The sequence below is a fragment of the Neopelma chrysocephalum genome, unplaced genomic scaffold (assembly GCF_003984885.1).
Source record: "Neopelma chrysocephalum unplaced genomic scaffold, ASM398488v2 Primary Assembly neopelma1_142, whole genome shotgun sequence".
Taxonomy (NCBI): Eukaryota; Metazoa; Chordata; class Aves; order Passeriformes; family Pipridae; genus Neopelma; species Neopelma chrysocephalum.
The window spans coordinates 412,186-430,498 of NW_020897804.1; the positions used below are offsets into that span (position 1 = coordinate 412,186).

General features: G+C 36.3%; 1 protein-coding gene across 8 annotated transcripts in view; it reads left to right on the top strand.

The window, feature by feature from the left end:
- Window positions 1-18,313, top strand: part of LOC113975665 (DNA polymerase nu-like) — a 108,998-nt gene that overhangs the window by 67,605 nt on the left and 23,080 nt on the right. For 7 of the 8 annotated variants that reach the window (XM_027699897.1, XM_027699898.1, XM_027699896.1 and 4 more), the window contains 3 exons: window positions 8,274-8,356; window positions 12,566-12,697; window positions 15,172-15,282. In XM_027699897.1, coding sequence (XP_027555698.1) covers window positions 8,274-8,356; window positions 12,566-12,697; window positions 15,172-15,282 — 326 coding nt within the window. Of the gene's footprint in view, window positions 1-8,273; window positions 8,357-11,969; window positions 12,059-12,565; window positions 12,698-15,171; window positions 15,283-18,313 lie in introns of those variants that run through there. The other variant, XM_027699901.1, reaches the window with a different exon arrangement.

An 18,313-nucleotide genomic window follows, 5' to 3' on the forward strand; every position in this document is an offset into this window, starting at 1 on the left:
TAACTCAACTTCAACTTTAGTGTCAAGATAAATCTTGAAGAAATGAAAAATGCCCAGGCAATTCATTCTTCACGTTTCTGTTTGCCTTTAATTCAGTGTTGATCATAGATATAACACAAACTTAAGCTGCAAGAGTGAAGATTGAAAGAGATGGGATATGAAGTATCTCATCTCCCTCTATAGAACCCATTTGTTCAAGATCCTTATATGTAGCATGACTGATTTCTTCCTTTTTTGATTGCCGTTCCAAGATATTTCGATGTTTGTTTCTTGGTTTTTTTCTGAACTGTGTGGGTGCAGTTTGATGTACTATGACACCTCCTCTCTTTTTCCCCTACTTCCTTTTCCCGAGCAAACAATATTATAGCTCCATGTTTTCTTCTGTGTAATGTCTGAGATGACATTACTTCATCTTTTGATTATATATTGAGAACTCTGTTCTTTCTGTTTCACTTTTCTGGTATTTGTCTAAAGACTGCTCTGAAGGCCTGTCTGTTTCTTTATGAGACTTCTAACAGGTCCAAGATGTGTAATTATTTGATACCCTGCTGTAGCTGCCTGTATCATCTTCCAAAATGGCTTCTGTTCCTTCTTAACTATTTGAAGCCTCTTGAAGAAAAGTGTGAAAAGTACATAAGTGAAGAAAGAACTGTAAGACCATTGATTTGCATTCAATCCCTGACATTATTGTTTACGCAAATGACCTCTGACAAATTTTGTGCCATCCCAATTTCCATGGGCCCCTTAATCCATTTACATTTATTTGATCTTTCAGTGGTGAGATCACTGTTGATGCTCACACCTGAAGATGGGATTTAGTTAACTGACTTTTTCTCTTCTGTACTTGTAGACTCAAATATCCTAAAGTAAGACTGCCCTCTAGTTAATAAATTCCTCCAGCAATCACATGACTCAGAAATAAATATCACTTGTCCATGTAATTCACTATGCAAGAGAGAGTATGGATGTGAGAAGAAAGCCCTTTTTGTTGTTTGTTCCTGCAGGAGTGAAGGAGAGAAAAGGTGAAGGTTGCAGGGTAGGATGTGCTTTTTAAAGCACCCTTATCAATGTCAGGGACTTTCTGTTCCAGCTGACAGATGTCCAGAATTGTGCATGTTTCAAGAAAAATCTGTAAGTGACCTTTTTTGTCAAGAGCACTGAAAATTAAGTGCTATCTAATTTGTCTCTTTAATACACGATATCTGTGGCAGCAACATGCAAGGTAAGTATCTTAATAAAGATAATGGATCACTTTACTCCCAAATTAATCTTTCCACAAATTGTTACTGATGATAGATATAATTTATGATATGACCTTGTTGCAATTTCTTTATCTGGTTCCCTGCTACTTTAAAATGTAACAACAGAAGACTTCTGGCCCTCAGAGCAAACTGCAAAGACATGTCTTTATCTTCTGTAAAATACATGAAAACTAGATATTATGCTCTTTAAGAGGAGGTTGAGGACTAATGAAATAAATCTTCATGCAATGAGCTGTAGAGGCTATCAGACAAAATAAATTATTTTATGATTACCTACTGGAAGAAGTTTAAAAGAGCTTCTGGATTCTTGCAAAAGTGTTTTATAGGGGTTGTAAAGCTTTTTCTGGTGCTGAACATGTATAAAATAAATAAAACCACAGTTTGGAAGGGTGGCATACAAAAAGGGAAAAGTGTCAATGATTAAAAAATGTATCAGAGCTGGCAGTACTCTGTGAAGGATGACATCAAGCAGAGAGCGCTGTAATCTTTCATTCAGATAAGTTGAACACAACTAAAAGCTTTTATAGAAACCTCTAAACTAAATAAAACATAAAGTTAAACTCCTGAATGGGAGTTACCTTCTCCCCTCTGTTTATAAGTACATGATCCCTATATTTACATGGGAGATCCATGCCAGAGGTTCTTCAACATGAGCAGTGGACACTGGAAGGCAGCTCTGCCTCTCCCAGTGCCAGGGTGGGAATAAATATATATTGGGTGGGGACCCTTTGTATTGCCCTTTAGATAAGGAGGAAGAGATGTGAGGTATCTGGTCTACTATGTAATGTATCCCAGTGCCATAATGCATTTATTGCTGCGTATACTTGGGTGAGGAGTTTCTTTGTGTTATTCTGTCACCTTGTATCTCACTTATGCAAACCAGGTCATGACAAAAATGCAAATGCAAGCATTTGACATAACATCTGAATCAGACATGATAAGTGTTTAGAAGTGACGTAGATAGAACAATGAAATAAAAAACTAATATATATGTAGGTTACATTAGAAAGGTTTCTCTTCCTGTTAGCTGTTGACCTGCTGTTTCGCTTCTGACAAGAGGTTAGTCTGCATTTTTGTCTTTGTAGATGTCATTGAATCATAGAATTCTGGAATGGTTTGGGTTGGAAGGGACCTTAAAGACTATCTAGTTCCAACCCCTGGCTGTGGACAGGGACACCTTCACTAGACCAGGTTTCTCAGAGCTCCATCCAGCCTGGCCTTGAACACCTACAGGAATGAGGAGTCCACAGCTTCTCTGGGCAACAGAGAGATTTCTTTCCTAATTTCTGAAAAGTATCTTGACTGTATTTCCATTCTTCTGGGCAGTCTGGACAAATTTCATTTTTCGTCCTGCTGTCTCTATGCTTGTATCAGGAAGACAATCTCCCTACTTTTTGTTTTGAACATAGTTGTGTAAATGCCTCATAGTTATACAAGGCACATACATGTGATTGTGTGTGTGGTTTTCACTGGGCGTTCTGTGTCAAACCCTACAGGTTACATCTCTGTATGATAAAAACATTCAGATGGGCTCATTAGATGTATCTTAAGTCTGGCTTTGATCGACATATGAGGCAGAAGTAGTGATCTATTTTGATATGACAGGGTCTTCAGGGAAACTGTTTCCCAACCTCTTCCTTTTCTGTATTTTGTAACAGAGATCAGCCATGCAAAAGTAATTCCAAGCTCACTTCTGCATATTACCTTACAACTGTCTGAGACAGCCTATGCCTGAGCCTTGTCAGCATTTTCCATGAGCCATGGAATAGCAGCTTTAAAAAAAATTGTTTATTCTTGCCTGTTGCATTAGCAGTGAGTGGACTAGGTTATGTGTAGCCAGTATTTTCCATAATTTTAGGATACTCACATACATTGTGGTAGATATTCTCCTTGGTCTAGGTATAATAGGGCCTGTGAAACAAGTGAGCTTTCAGAATTGTCCTCCTACATGATCTACCCAATGGTGATGTTGCTGTAAAATTGAGCTCTTCTGAAGCTGGCAGTTGTCAGTAATAACATAAATTTTCTGTACCTGTTTCATATGCCAACACAAAGTTCCAGGCACAAACTTAGAAAACATAAAACCCTCATCTGCTATTAAACAGCAACAGGTGATTGAAAATGAGGGATTTATATAGTTCACTGATGAAAATAAAAAAAGCTGTAAAAGCAGTCAGATGAACGAATGTGTATTCACCCATACATTCACTCATTTATTGGACATTAATGACCACATATAAAATGAATTTAATGGCACTCCATCTCATTTCCCACATCAACAACTCACAGCTAGGACTTGGATTAATTGGCAGATGCAAGAGAGCAGCCAAGAGTTTGTGGCTATTATGACTGAGCTTAGCTTGGCTGGAATGTAATGCAGATCAAGGCAATGCATGTCTGCCAGATATTGTGTTTGAGAAGTTTGTTCTGCCTTTTCCTGTGCATAAACAGTCGACTTCCGTCACCATACAGCGTTTCTCAGAAATTCTGGAATGTCTTATCGCATTCTTTTAAGACTTATTTCCTCCTATTTCTACCTGTTCTCAAAGTTTTATTTTGGCATTGCTCAAACTTTATGCCCCGTGGCTTCTTTGATTTTTTTTTTTAATTTTTTTTTTGGTGTGTTCATATACTTTATGCTGTGTGAGCTCATTTCCATATCCTAAAGTTTGTTTTAATTTTTTAAAAATATTCAGTGCAGGTAAAAATAAATCCATTGAGATCCCTACTCTGTATTAAATGTGTTATTCCACTTTATACTTAAGCTTTTTAAAAATTACAAATATGATTGCTAATTTTTTTTTCTTGGGCATAAAGAAACTTGTTATTCATGTGTTTTAAAGACTTAATGCAGTAGAAACTCTTTGAGATGTCCATTAGACCCCATTAATATATGAAAACATACAGTGAATTTTGGAGAAATTATGAAAATATTCAAGATATTTGCTTTGAAAAAGTAATAAATTATATATGCCTCTTTTTGTTTCATATCTGTACTTTGTTTCTTAATAATAATTTGATGTTATCCTTCTATACTGTTTGCTAGAAAATTTTTCTCCATTTTTTTTACTCTCAGAATAAGACAGCTATTCCCTTTTAGGCATACAGCCCAGTGCTTAGTAGAACCACCTTTTAAAAGACTTGGTATATCTCTACTCTCTCAATGTTTATTAGATTTTCTGCAATTTGTGGCTTTAAGTTGTTTTTCTGTCCTCACAGACCTTTCCAGATTGTTTAGCTCTGCTAATTCCTTCCCAGGATAATGAGATCTGCTACCCTGGACGTGTCTTCTACCACTGAAATCTGCTCTTTTTTCTACCTAGTAGATGTCTATCAAATAAAGTACTATAATGCAAAGTACTTGCAGAGCGGTGCTAAACAAAGCAAGGTAAAGGACAAACAAGTCAGAGATGTGGAAATAACCTGAAACAAGTAGGCAGGCAAGGACAGGAATGTAGGAGGTGAAGTACTGCACATTTGGAGATTTGAAGATGGTGAAAATATTGATTATGGTCTTGAACTTTTCCCAGCATATGTGGGAATGAGTAATGAGAACGATGTCATAAAATGGAAAAATACACTTCATGCTAGAACTGGTAACTGTGTATTTATTTCTTGCAGGGCTTCAGGAATTGTGCTATTTCCACAACAAAATCTGAAGCAAATTCTTTTTTCTCTTGAGCTTTTTTCCTGCAGCAGTTTCTATAACATTGCAATAACATTCTTCCTCTTTCTCCAGGTGCTCACACAGTGCTGTGTGAGCTGGAGTCGCTGCCTCAGTGCCACTGCCCAGCATCTGAGACTGCTTTATGCCCATTCACCTTCCTTTTCCAGATTCAAATTTATTAAAAAAAATTAATCTCCATTAAAAATCTATTTTACATCCTACCTTAATTCAGCACTGAGTATTTTCATGCATTTGATGACTTGCTTAAAAATTTCTTATACAGATAAGCAAGTAGCAATGTCTTCTTTTCAACATCATGGTGTTCCATGAGTCCAAAGACAAAAGAAAAGTTTTATCTTGAAATAGGTTCTCACAGTACCCATTTAAAACAAATTAATTGTAACAAACATAAATTATTTTGTTGAGGAAACAGGATGAAGCAGAAAGCCCACTGGGGATTTCTAACATGGCTGCTGCAATTTTGAGAAATTACATACCTCCCCTTTAATTTTGTTTTTCAAAATAATAAATATCCTTCAACTCAAACTGCAGGAATGCTGCTCTGTATTACAGAAGGAGTCAAACATTTGAGTAGAAACCAATCATTGTCAATACAAGCAGAAAAAAAGCATTTATTAGGAAAAAGAATGAATACTTTTGATTAATGACTTCTGTTTGCTCAAGCAGTTTTGATTTATATAGCAATTTCCTACTTTATTATTATGTGTTCTTGCATGTGGTACATGAATTTGCAAATACTCAGTTTGATAGATGTAATGCCTCTCTGCCCAGTGCTCACATTTCCCACTGACACACTAGGAGGTGTTGACTGACCATTTTGGATTTAACATTATATTAAAAGAAATATTTGACACAAAGCTCTGAAATTTTAATTTCTTCCCAGTGTTTCATGATTAACCACAGACCAGGAAATGCAAAGTGACTGTTGGGTTGCCGTGAGTACGTGATGCATGTACATCTGCATTGGTAATTGTGTTAGGCAAGGTTTTATTGTTATTGCTGACACTGCCAATCATGATTATAGCAATAAGACTATTTCTGTTTTTCCCAGTCAGCCCTTTCAAGTTGAAGTTTGGATAATGCATAATCATCCTCAAAATCTTGGCAGCAGTTCTCATTGTGCACATAATTGAGTTCTAGTGTCATCTTTCACTGTTAAAATTTCTCTAGTACCACCAGTCCCTCCCATCAAGTCTCACCTTATGTCTTCCTCAGTACCGTCATCTGAGAATTTTGTTTGTTTCTCTACAGAAACTTGTTTCTCTACATGACTTCTTACCCACTGTGTTCTTTCTGTTGTAGCCCTTCTTTTTCAGAGAAGTGAGCAGCTGCCATATTCAGTGCCTCTCAGTTGTCTCTAGCCTCTGACTTCAGTAAATCTGCAAGTAAATTCTGTTGCTGTTTTTCTATTTCTTGCCTTTTCCAGGCAAGTCAAATTATGCAGTACTAGGAAAGCAGTATTACATTTTCCATGGTTTCCCTGGTTTCAGCATTCTTCAGTCTTGGTTCTGCATCTCAGAAAGGTCCTTAGGTAAGATTTGCGCTCTTACCAGATTCTTTTTTCTCTCCTGGTTCTGGATAAATGCTTTCTCAAGTGTCTATATAGTTTTCTGCCAGGTTCTTCAATTCCTGAAGTCTTTCTGCTGGAGATTGTTTCAGGAAATCCTTAATGATATCTAGTTTCCTAATTCTGCACTTATTAGCTTCAATTGCCACTTTGTCCTCTTACTCAGGTACAATTGGGAATCTCAACCTACTTTGTTCAAAAGATCCATGAACTTTTGCCCTGGCATAGCTAAGAAAATAAATTATAAGAATCTCAAACTAGCAGAATGATTGACTTGAGTGGGAATGATCTTCATTACATATGGAAAACACTGTATTAAATTATCCAGTTGCTCATGTTTCTCAGCTAAACTGAGCAGTGAAAGTCCATTTTACCTTTGAGCAATTAGTAGCATTCAAAGGAGCAATGTGAGCTTCTACAAAACTGAAGACTATTTGCCTGATGAAGGTTTGAAACTATGTTCAATTTTATTTTTCTTCTTTGAAAAAATCTGTACTGCCCTAAGGACTTTCTTAAATCTGATTGCACTCAAAGTTTGCCTGTTTAACATTCAGAATGCCTGATTATACCAGCACTAAGCACAGACTAAAATCAGTATATGGGCCAAGTAAGCAAAAATTGGTGGCTCTGCTGATTTCCTAGGTGTTTGAGTATCATAATAATGGTGAAAGACTCTCCTTCAAGAAGATACACAGGAATACACCTACATTTTCTCAAAGCACTTTAGCCAAAACTTTCACAACAAAGCATCTGTCATGGCAAAAACCTCTCATAACAAACCATAGCAAACTTTGGTTTGAAAAATGCGACCAAATCGTAATGAACAGACTCATGAGGAAACTTATTCCCAAAGGGTGCAGATGTCATCAAGTATCTCTGATAACAATTCATCTCCCATGTTCCAAATACAATTTGTGTAGGTATTTGTTTTCAGAGTGTGGGTAGATGATCGAGATTTCCCTCAATACACTTCCCTTTAAACCAAGTGATCAATATTCTTCAGTGCTCTCAGTTGTCAATAATGTCAGCATCCTTTCTGGAGCCGCATTTGGATAAGGTGGCACACACTTGGTTGCAGAGTCACAGCTTTTTATTTTTCACATTGCTAAATCCATTAGCCCTTTATAGGACTGTTTACATCAGTGAATGGGAACTGGGAAGGATGATACTTTGCTGGGAGTGATGTAACTATGCTCTCTAGTTCAGAAACAGTCAGTGCTGCTGTTCTGTGAAGCCGCTATTGTGGAGCTCTGTAAGGCATATGGAGAGATCCAGTGCATGCTTCTATCAGTCACTTCTTGATAAAAGGTTGGATATTCCTGTTAGTGAAGCCCTAATAATAGCCTTTTTAAAACCAGCTTTAGGTCAGACTTATGCTTTGAGTCTCTAGACTCTCACATTTTGAAGAAATGCTGTTGCTGGAAATAACTACTTTTTCTCATGGGTCAGTATTAAATTCTCCTCAATCTAAAGAACTAATAATATAGTAGTAGGATTTTTCCTAGCCAAGAATTTGATTGAAAAGGAAAGGAGAAGATTAAGATTAAAATAAATATTTTCATTTACTATGGGCTATCACCACCAAAATTTGTAAAGAAGTTGTGTGTTCCTGGCTGACAACAAAAGCCTTTAAGTGCTTCTGTTCACATCTTACAATTTTGTAGTTACTAAATGATTATTGACTTTAAATACATTTTCTGCATGGATAACAAATTACTTTTAATTGAAAATGTGTGATTTTTGTTTGTTTGTTTAGGAAAGGTATTCCAAGTGAACAAGTGAAACATGCTGATAGAGAGCAAGCAAAGCGTATAGTTTACTCAGTGGTTTATGGAGCAGGTAGGCATTTTTTAGCAAAAAAACCCCAGCTGCAGTAAGTTTATACTTTATACATAATTTATATAAGTGGACTGAATTGCTAAAGGTAAGTAAAAGTTTGTCAGGGTATTACATTTTTATTTTTATCAAGGGTTATTAAATTATATACCCAGTGTCAAAATTATCAAATTGCCATATACAAAGATTATCTGATTTTGTATTTATTTGCTGCTGACGTAACTGAAGCATTTGCTTTATCTCAAATGAGTTTAATTTTGAGTGGACTTTGCATTCTGTCAGTATATAGATAGAGATGAGAATAACTGCAATGAAATTAAAAGAACTCCAACATTGTCTCAAAGCACATTTATAGAATCACAGAATGACAGCGATTGGAAGGGACCTCTGGAGGTCATCAGATCCAGCCCCTTGTCCAAGCAGGGACACCTTGAGCTGGTTGCCCAGGATTGTGTCTAGATGGCTTTTCAATGTCTTCAGTGCTGGAGAAAGGCCTCCCTGAACAACCTGTGCCAGTGCTTGGTCATCCTCACAGTGTAAAAGTGTTTCCTTACTTTGAGTCTTAATGTTTACTGCCATTTCTTTACCATCCAGAAAACTTGCCAAAATCCACTGTTCCCATCCTGCCTAAGTCCAGCCCAGGTCCCAGATAAGTCAAGATGTTCGACGTACTTTCCAAAACTGCTTACCATTTCTTAAATTTTGCCCAACTCTCCTAATGCTTCATACATGGTTAGAATTACCTTTTCTGGGGAGACAGATGTTTGTATATCGTCAGCCTACAAGCTGTTGTGAATTGGATTTAGTGAACAGCTGACTAAACTTTATGTAGGTCTTCTGGAGAAATCCAAAAGCTCTACAGAAGATGAGTACTTGAAAAACTCATTTAGTAAATGAGAGTCCTGAGCTGCAGGCTTTATGTAACTTGTAAACACTTAATGCTGCATCTTGGGTTCCTGAGATGCTTTCTAAACCATCTTTTGCACTGAGTCACCAGTAGTCCTTGAACAAAAGGCAGAATTGGCCAGGGCATTCAGTTTATTGTTTATGGCATTCAACTGGGAAGGGAAGAAAAACACTTCAAATTCAGCTCTCCAGAATATCTCTTTTATGTATAGGGGGATGTGTGGGTTATATACACACATATAAGAGTAAATATATATATATACACACACCTGCATTTTTACATTAAGCTGTATTTAATTTTAAACATCTGTGTTTAAAATCTGCATTAAAAAAAGCCCAGCACTTGTTCCCTGCAATGTAAATTTGGACTCCCATTTCCAGCTTGAATGGTTTCATCACAGGGTTATTTTACAAAATGCAAGCAATAGCACTCCTGCCCCTTGTTCCATGCACATGCTGCACATTTCCCTTCCCCTTCACTGTGGGTGGAACAGCAGATACCAGATGTAATCAGACTGAATCACCACCAGTTGAATGCCCTGTAGTTCTGTATATAGTCAGAAATGCCTCAGTTACTGGGGCTAGAGCCTCTCTCAGTGAAGCCTTTGTCTGTCTACTCATGCTACAGAGAACTTCCATGACTAGATTTAAGCGCAGTATTGGCGCTCCCTCACTTGCTCTGAAACAGCCACTGAACATTTCGGTGCAGCAGCACTTGATTTAAGTATCTCCTTTGCTCACTTGCTTTGTGTCCCTCTCTCTCAAACAAGGGCAGTTGAAGCATCTCAAAGATAATAAGATGTTTCCAGTTCATTAGCTGTGTGATCAGTTCCTAATTAAGACATGAAATGATATCATTAAACTACTTAGATGGAAACTGGGCTGACAAAAAGTAATTGTTAGATACCTGAAATTGATGGACTGAATTCCATTCACAGTTTGTCTCCCTTCAAAAGATGGCTCACTTTTCATTAAGAAGACATTTTGATACAACTGAAGAGTGTGAATAATACTTCTTTTAGGATTAAAAACTACATAAACACTCCCCGAGGAGCTTGCCTCTATTATGCTTACAGGAGTTAATGAAAACTTGTCATGTAGTAAATAGTATTTTTTTCCTTTTTGTTTTCTTAGCTTTAGGTTATCCTTGGTTCTGTTTCCAAGGTCTTTTCTATAATTCTGGAGGATAATAAAGAAAGAAGGTTTGTTATTAGGAAAAGGTTCTTCCCCAGAGGGTGGTTGGGTGCTGGAACAGGCTCCCCAGAACAGTGGTCACAGCACCAAGCCTGACAGAGTTTGGGAATTGTTTGGATTATACTCTCAGGCACATGATGCAATTCTTGGGGTGTCCTGTGCTGGGCCAGGAATTGGTCTTTATGATTCTTGTGGGTCCCTTCCAACTCAGGATATTCTATGATTCTATGCATACTTTTGCTTGATTTGGAGTAGTTCAATTCACCTGCTTCTGCCTCAGTCATCTTCTAAAACTAAAACATGGAGAATATAAACATCTGTAAAATAAGGAATTAATTCTATTCAGTGGCAGTATGCTCAAGCCCTAAATTGACACAGAGGGATGTCAAAGTGTTTAAATGAAAACTAATGCTATTTTCAATTTTGAAAGATGATATTACAGAATGGAGAACACTAAAAATCACAGACTGCTACTAATAATTCCCCTGGCATAGATAACTCAAGGAGAGTGCTCAGGGAAGCTTTAGTCCACTCCTGGGCTTTGCTTGGCATGGCCTATGCTCCTGTGTTGTGGAACATGATCTGACACAATTATGTGGCTGTGCCTTCACCTCTTTTTGCTTCCCAGGAACTGTATTTCCCTGGGACCTTTCAGACGTCCTTGCTAATTTTGTGCCTTAATTTTCCTAGTATTTTATGCAATACTTTGTTCTCTATATTAATAGTTCTTTAAATGGATAACATGGACAAAGTTAGATGTTACAGTTCTCTAAGGAAGCTACAGAAGTCTTCTAGCTGTTAGCAATATATGCTTTAGCAGATAAATTTATCATTTGCTGACCCAGGAAGAAAACCCAAATTAGTTAGATGTCAAAAAAAAAGTACAGACCTATAATAACTCAGCAAGTGTCATCCTGGATGTCTTGTGAATGTCTTCCTCTAGTACCTTGTCCAGACTGGTGTTCCTGCAGCTCAGTGCAGATCCCGGCATGACTGAGAACAAAATGCTACAGAATTATTCTGAAATGCACATCAGACTGACAGTGATGGCATTTAGGTGGCTGAAATCCTCTCTCTTTTAAAAGTGCTGGATAATTTTTCTTGACAGTATTACCGTGACAAGGACTATTCTGTGCCTTTCGTGCCTTGAGACGTCGCCTCTCAGCTTATGTTCTTTGCAGACACAGGGCTGGTTCTGTGTTGCTGTGCAGCTGAACACAAATATATCTGTCTTTCAAACTTCATATGACTAATGTTGATGTATGTTTTATTTTTGCTGGAACTGTTTGGTTTATAAATGTGTTTCAGCTGTAGCTCTTAGTTTATATTTTCACACTCTGAAAAACTGTCTTCGGGTTTTTTCCGCATTTTTATAAGTGCTTTTAGATCCAATGTAATATATCTTCTGTACCTATATTCTGTCCAAAAGCTATTATTCCTTTCTTTCTCTGTTGAAACACTTTTTTCTGATTTTTTTTTCTTTTTTCTACCCTTTTATCTCAAAACTTGGACACAGATTTTTACAGACATTGAGAAGCCTGTTTGAAATCCGTGGGACTCAGTCTCCTAACAGTCTTTCTAAATTCAGGCTATTTGATCTGATTGCTTCAGCAGTTAAGTTTTGTGATTTTGACACCAACCCTAAAGCTTCTAGCTAAACTCAACCTCACACATCTCCATCCCTTTTTAGATCTTCATTAATATTTGTGTTTGTTTAAAATTGATTTCATGTCTTTATCTGCTCTTCAAAGTTTTCAGATTTCTACTCTGAATTAATAAAATGATACTTAAAGCTTCACAACGCTATTCTGTGAACAAAAGATTTCAGCCACATTATAGGTATAAATTTTAACTAGGAATTTCTTAATTACATAATTCTGGTATACTTCTTATTAATTATATACTTAGTCCAGGAACTTCGGTAAAACATTCAAGCTGAGAGTTAAACATTTATTTTGTTGAAATGTGATTGTAGTATATCAGATCCATCCTCTTTCACAGAGAGAGCTAAGTAAAGCTAATTCCAGTAATTGTGCATGTAACAGTGCTATTGTATATAGTGGATTTCTGTTCTGCTTTATTGCATAATAAAGATAATTTCTCTACCACCAGGTAAAGAACGTCTTGCTGACTGCTTGGGAATTACTCCTCTTCAAGCCAGTCAATTTATAGAGAGTTTTATGCAAAAATACAAGAAAGTGCATGAATTTACAAAGAAAACCATTGAGCAATGCCGAAATAAAGGTAATCCAAAGTCTGTGACCATATTTTATGTACTGATCAGCACTGTTTGACAGTGGTGAAGACAAAGAATCAGCTCAACCCAAATTCTGATAGTTATAATACAATAAAAAAGATGGAAGATCATTTCTTGGTGAATCAGGTTTGGGGTTTTGTTTCTTTTTTTAACCCTAAGAGGAGCTGCTTAAGCCTGTCTGCCTTTTCTCAGAAAGATGCTAACAGAATAAGACATCTGTTCTCAGAGTGAACCCTACTTAATGTCAAGTTACACTGCATCATTTTGACATATGATGTACTCCAACACAAAGAAGCCCAGGGAATCTTTTACTTAATAAATAGGACACATGGCTACTGGACCGTGGAAGCTCAGCCAATTACACAGCCAATTTTTTAAAACTTATTTTTTATTTGCATCAGTCAGAATTTATGTGCTTGAAGTTCAGGTGGTAGCTGTGATGACAGATGTGTGCAGAGTGCTTCTTGGAGCCAGCAGCTGCAAAGTCTTCTTGCATCAAATTTGTTGTTAGTCTACATATTCATTTATATTTAGTGAATCCTAGGAGTGCAGTAATTTGAGGAGAGAAAACATAGCTGCTTGAAATATTGTCTTTTAAAAGCTAATTAGCAGAACTGTCAAAATTGAGTTCTTTTGTTTCTTAATAGGGCACGCAGTACTAAGACATTTTGTAGAAATAAATAGTAAATTTACAATATAATATTACCCATCATTGTATGTCATGGTAGAAACATGTAATTGACTTCTAGTCATGAAAATGGGTAGTATTCCTTTTTTGTACTTTGTAGGGCCTAAAAATCATACTTCCTAAAATCAAGGAAGTATGAGCTGTCATTGTGTCACGCAGTTGCATTCCTTTGTTCATTAATGTTAGTCAAGAAAAGTGAAGGTACTGAACAATCTATTTTCAGCCAGAATTGAGCCCAACATAATGTACCTAGTAAAATATTACACAGTATTACACATTTATTATATATTTATGATCTATTTAAAATAGCAGCCTTCTTTTCTTAAAAATGAATGCATTTCAATAAACAAACTTCTGTGGTAGAGAATCTGGTTTATAAGTTTGGTAAACAAGAGTGTCATGACTAATGTTCTAATGTCAAGGCACACTTGTCTAATTACTTCTTACTCCTCCTTGCACTACTGTCTATCAACCATTTTTTAAACCATTCATGGTAGAAGAGCAATCTGTTTAGATTGTACAACCTCTAAAAATCTGCAGCGGATCAGCATTATTTAATGTTTCTCTTGTTAATCCACCTCAGATTCTAGCTTTCCAACAAAAACATTCCAACCTAGTGAGGTCATATTAAGGTAATTTTTCTTTATCTGCAGTTCAAAGGTGAGCAGCATCCACCCTACTAATATTATTTAGGTATTATGAATGTCTGATACTCCATGTAGACATGATAAGCTTATAAATAATTATGTTTGATGAAGATATTTGTTATTGTATTTATTACTATATTGCTGTTGTTTTTTAATGAAATTGTTGGCATATTAAAAAGACTATGTATTGTTCAAGGTAAGGTTATAACTTTTTCTTTGAAGAGATCTCCTTACCACTTGTGCTTGCATGGCTTGGTTACCACAGAGGAAATGAAGCTGCGACAGACTGAACTTCCATGGTATATAATGACAATTCATGGGTAATCAAGGGGATCAGAAGTATAACAAAATATTTTTGTAAAGATTTATTTTTAACGTGAATGATCTTTTAATTTTTCTTCAAATAAGAAGTTTAGTTGTGAAGATAAGCTAAGGTTTTGTATGTGTTTTTTTGACAAGAGCATCCTCACGTCTCTTTTCCCTCTTGACTCTTCTCTCTTGCCCTCCCAAGTAGTTTTTTTAGCATAATACATCATTAGTTCATTAACTGTGTTTTCATATGTGTCTTTTAAACTAAAAACCTCCACCACACTAAAATTAAGAAAGTTTGGCTGTGAAAGAAACATAGAAATGCCACATAAAGAAAATGGAAAAAAGATGTAATTTGGGTTTTTTTTCCCCCAAACTATTTTATATTTTTGGAATATATTCATTACTGATTTAATTACTTTACAAATTGATTTTTCTTTACTATTCCCAAGTAAACTACTCATTGCATAGAAAGCTCTAATTATGGCTACTAATAGATAGCTAATTCTGCTAGGTATTTATAGTTTCATCTCCCACAGAGAGAGTTTCGTGGTTTATCAGTAGACATTCCTAATGAAAATACAGCTTTAATGAGCAGAAGTTTTCCTTGTATAACATGTACCAATTCTCTGAGTGAAATAATTATTAAATCCAAAATACAATAAGCATTTAAAGTTTAAATAAGGTCTGTTTTCAGAGTACAAAATATTAAATTGACTCGGGCAGCACATAATTACAAATATCTATATTATCTTCAGAAAGAATATTTGAAATTTAATCGCTCCAAGAATACTAATTTCTATTTAAATCCTACCAGGTTACGTGGTTTCCATAATGGGTCGTAAAAGACCCCTGGCCAATATCAATGCACAGGATTACAAACTACGCACTCAGGCAGAGAGGCAGGCTGTCAATTTTGTTGTTCAAGGTAAAGAGCTGCCCAACTACCTTCCTGCTTATCTGCCTGTCTCTTTATCTCTGCTTGGCTTTAGTGGGCAACAATTCTGGCAATCTCAGAAGAATGAACATTCTAATAGTCTACTGGAGGAAGCGTGAGGTTTTACTATGAAAGAGAAGTTAAAATTATGTAATCTGACTATCTTGGAAATTGCTAGTAAACAACAACAACAATAATAATAACAACACTATAAATGTTTTGATACATTGGAGTGCTCTGTGGTGGTTAAATAATACATACTGTGTATAGAGAGAATATCTGGAATTCAGTTCTTCTGATGTATTGTTGTATTTAAACATTTTCCTTTCTGGTTTTCATAGTTTGTTATTCCAGAAGGGTTTCTGTAATTATGCTGCTTACAGATTCTAGCTTTTATTTTGCCAGATAGCTTTAGTTTAAGAAATATAAAACATTACAAGAGTTGTGTGTTGTTAGTATTTGTTTTGAAACCCAACTCATTCGTTGTAAGAAACATTCAAATTTAATTCTGTGAAGGGCAAGAAAAAAATGTTTTTTCACAGAAAAACATTGCCAATTTACCATATAGATTGAAAATGTAGAAATCAGCAGTAAGTGCTTACATGCTAGTTAATCTGATGCATTAATATACTCTGTTTAAATCACTTGGGGTTTAGTTGTGTACAGAATTTAGCTACCCAAGGGAAAAAAACAACCTGAACTGCCAGTCCCAGACTGAGATGCTTCCTACCAAACTATCCCTTGGAAGAATTACTTTTTAATTGGGTGATGCTGACAGGATTTTCCTTAAGTTATATTGGAAGTGTACAGTTTACAGGCAAGTGAAAAGTGCTTTCTAGACATGGTGATGGAGTGCTCCTTATAAAGTGATTTGGATTTTCCTTTTGAAAGGATTGTGTGCTGGGTTTTTTTTTTTTTATCTCTCCAGATATTACTCATTTTAATGTTTCATCTTTAAAATGATGTAAGTATTTATGTCATGTTTGTCACTCCTTATAATTTGTAACTGACTTTAAGGTCTCTGCAAGGACACCTGCAGATCTAGAATTCTAATATATACCCTTTTGCTTGAGTAATAGTTGTGCTCGAGTGACGGTGCCTTGCTGTAGGAGGCCCCCACCTGTAGAATTTTAAAATATCCTTGTAAGATCTGCAGCAAAGGTTTGTGGGCATACCTGTCCATCCCTCTCCAGAGCCTCGTGCTCAGTTTAGCTGGCTCCCATCCAGCTGGATGGAGCCCCTCCAGGTGAAGGCACAATTCTTGAGCCAGCACAGCGAGTCCTGCTGAGCGTACAGTGCACCATTAATGAAGAAACACGGCCCTCTGAGCAGCACTTGCTTTGTCCATCTGTCCCAAGAGCTGGAGCTGAGGCAAAGCTATCACAGGACTGTCTACCAAACACTCATTCCTAAGTACCTACAATAATATTGTCATAGTTCACTGTTGGACAAATCTGATGAAAAGTAGTGTAGTTGTTATTCAAAACATGATATTATAAGGTGTGATAAAGCAAGGATGAATAACTCTAAAATATTTGGTATTCCCAAATTTTATTAAAAATTTCATTCTAGACTACAATGATTTTTTAATTTCAGAATTTCAGCCATGAGATAATACTTTAGGAATGTAAAAACTTAATAAATTATATTAAAACCTTTTATCATAGTTAGTGAACTAAACTTCATTTAATTTATGTGTTCTATAATTATACCTAAGTCTAATTAATTTAAGTAGTTTGCATTTTGGTTCTGGTAGCAGCAACTGGTAGCAGAAGACTTCTTCTGATGCATGACAATATTGAGAGGAATGTAGAGTTCCAGCTTTTACTTATTGCAACTGGATTTCTCACACTTCTTTCATTTTTTCTCTTTTTGAATATTTCCCAGTTCAATAGTTTTCACCAATGTACAGCATAATTTTCTTCAGTTATAATTCAGCTCTACCTATCCACATAGAGCAAACCATTCATTTTATCTTTTATTATTTATTTATAGTTGTGACAAAATCAACCAGAGGGATATAATTATTATCTTTTTAAAAACTTAAAATAGCTTATCTCTAAAGATCATATCTCAGAAAAAATGATTTTGAGAATTCTTTTATATTTTATTACTTTACATTTTTTCATGAAGAATATATATAGAACATATGTATTGTGATGGACTAAATGCTCAATTACATAGTTTTATTCTCGTGATCACTAAGTTACCTGACCTTTGCTGAAACATCCTTTCCTACCTTTCATACCAATGTGTCCCTTTTTGTGATGTATTGAATCAATTTGACACATCATTTGAACAGGAAAACAAGACAGGTATTTGAGGCTAAACTCGCAGTCAGACATTGCCATCTCAGCCATAGGTCTGCACTTGATACAGTTAATGACCAAAACAGTCTCGGCATTGGATTCAGAGGAGGCAGTTTGTCACAGAAAACTATGGAGGAAGAGGAGCTGTTAAGTCTGAGTCGTCATTCTCTTAGACATTCTCCCTTAGCCAGAAGGGCCAACCCCAGGGAAGTGGTCATGGCACCAAGCCTGACAGAGTTCAAGGAGTGTCTGGACGGTGCTCTTGGACATACGGTTCAGATTTAGTGTCCTGCAAGGAGCAGGGAGTTGGACTTGATGATCCTTATAGGTCCCTTCTGACTGGGGGTATCCTATGATTCTATGATTATCTCCCAGCACAGTACCCTTACCATTTGCCTACCTGGCTGTTCCTTATCCCTACTCTGAAAATTGAACCATTTGGAAGAAAGAATTCAAAATTTGTTGAGTTACAGGGTGCGAGAAGGGCAACGTCTGCGGTCTAGGACATTTAGGATATCTGATGGGACGAAGGAGATTATAGCATCCAATCCTTACTTAAAGGATTGTTTCTGTGTTTTATCTGATAAATCTTTTATGTCAAGTGTATGGTTCAGAACAGAGCCTTTCACCAAACTGCAGGCCTGGAGAATCATTCTGCCTCTTGATCACCAGAAATGTGTTATCTATTATGTACCATGACACTGTTTTATGCA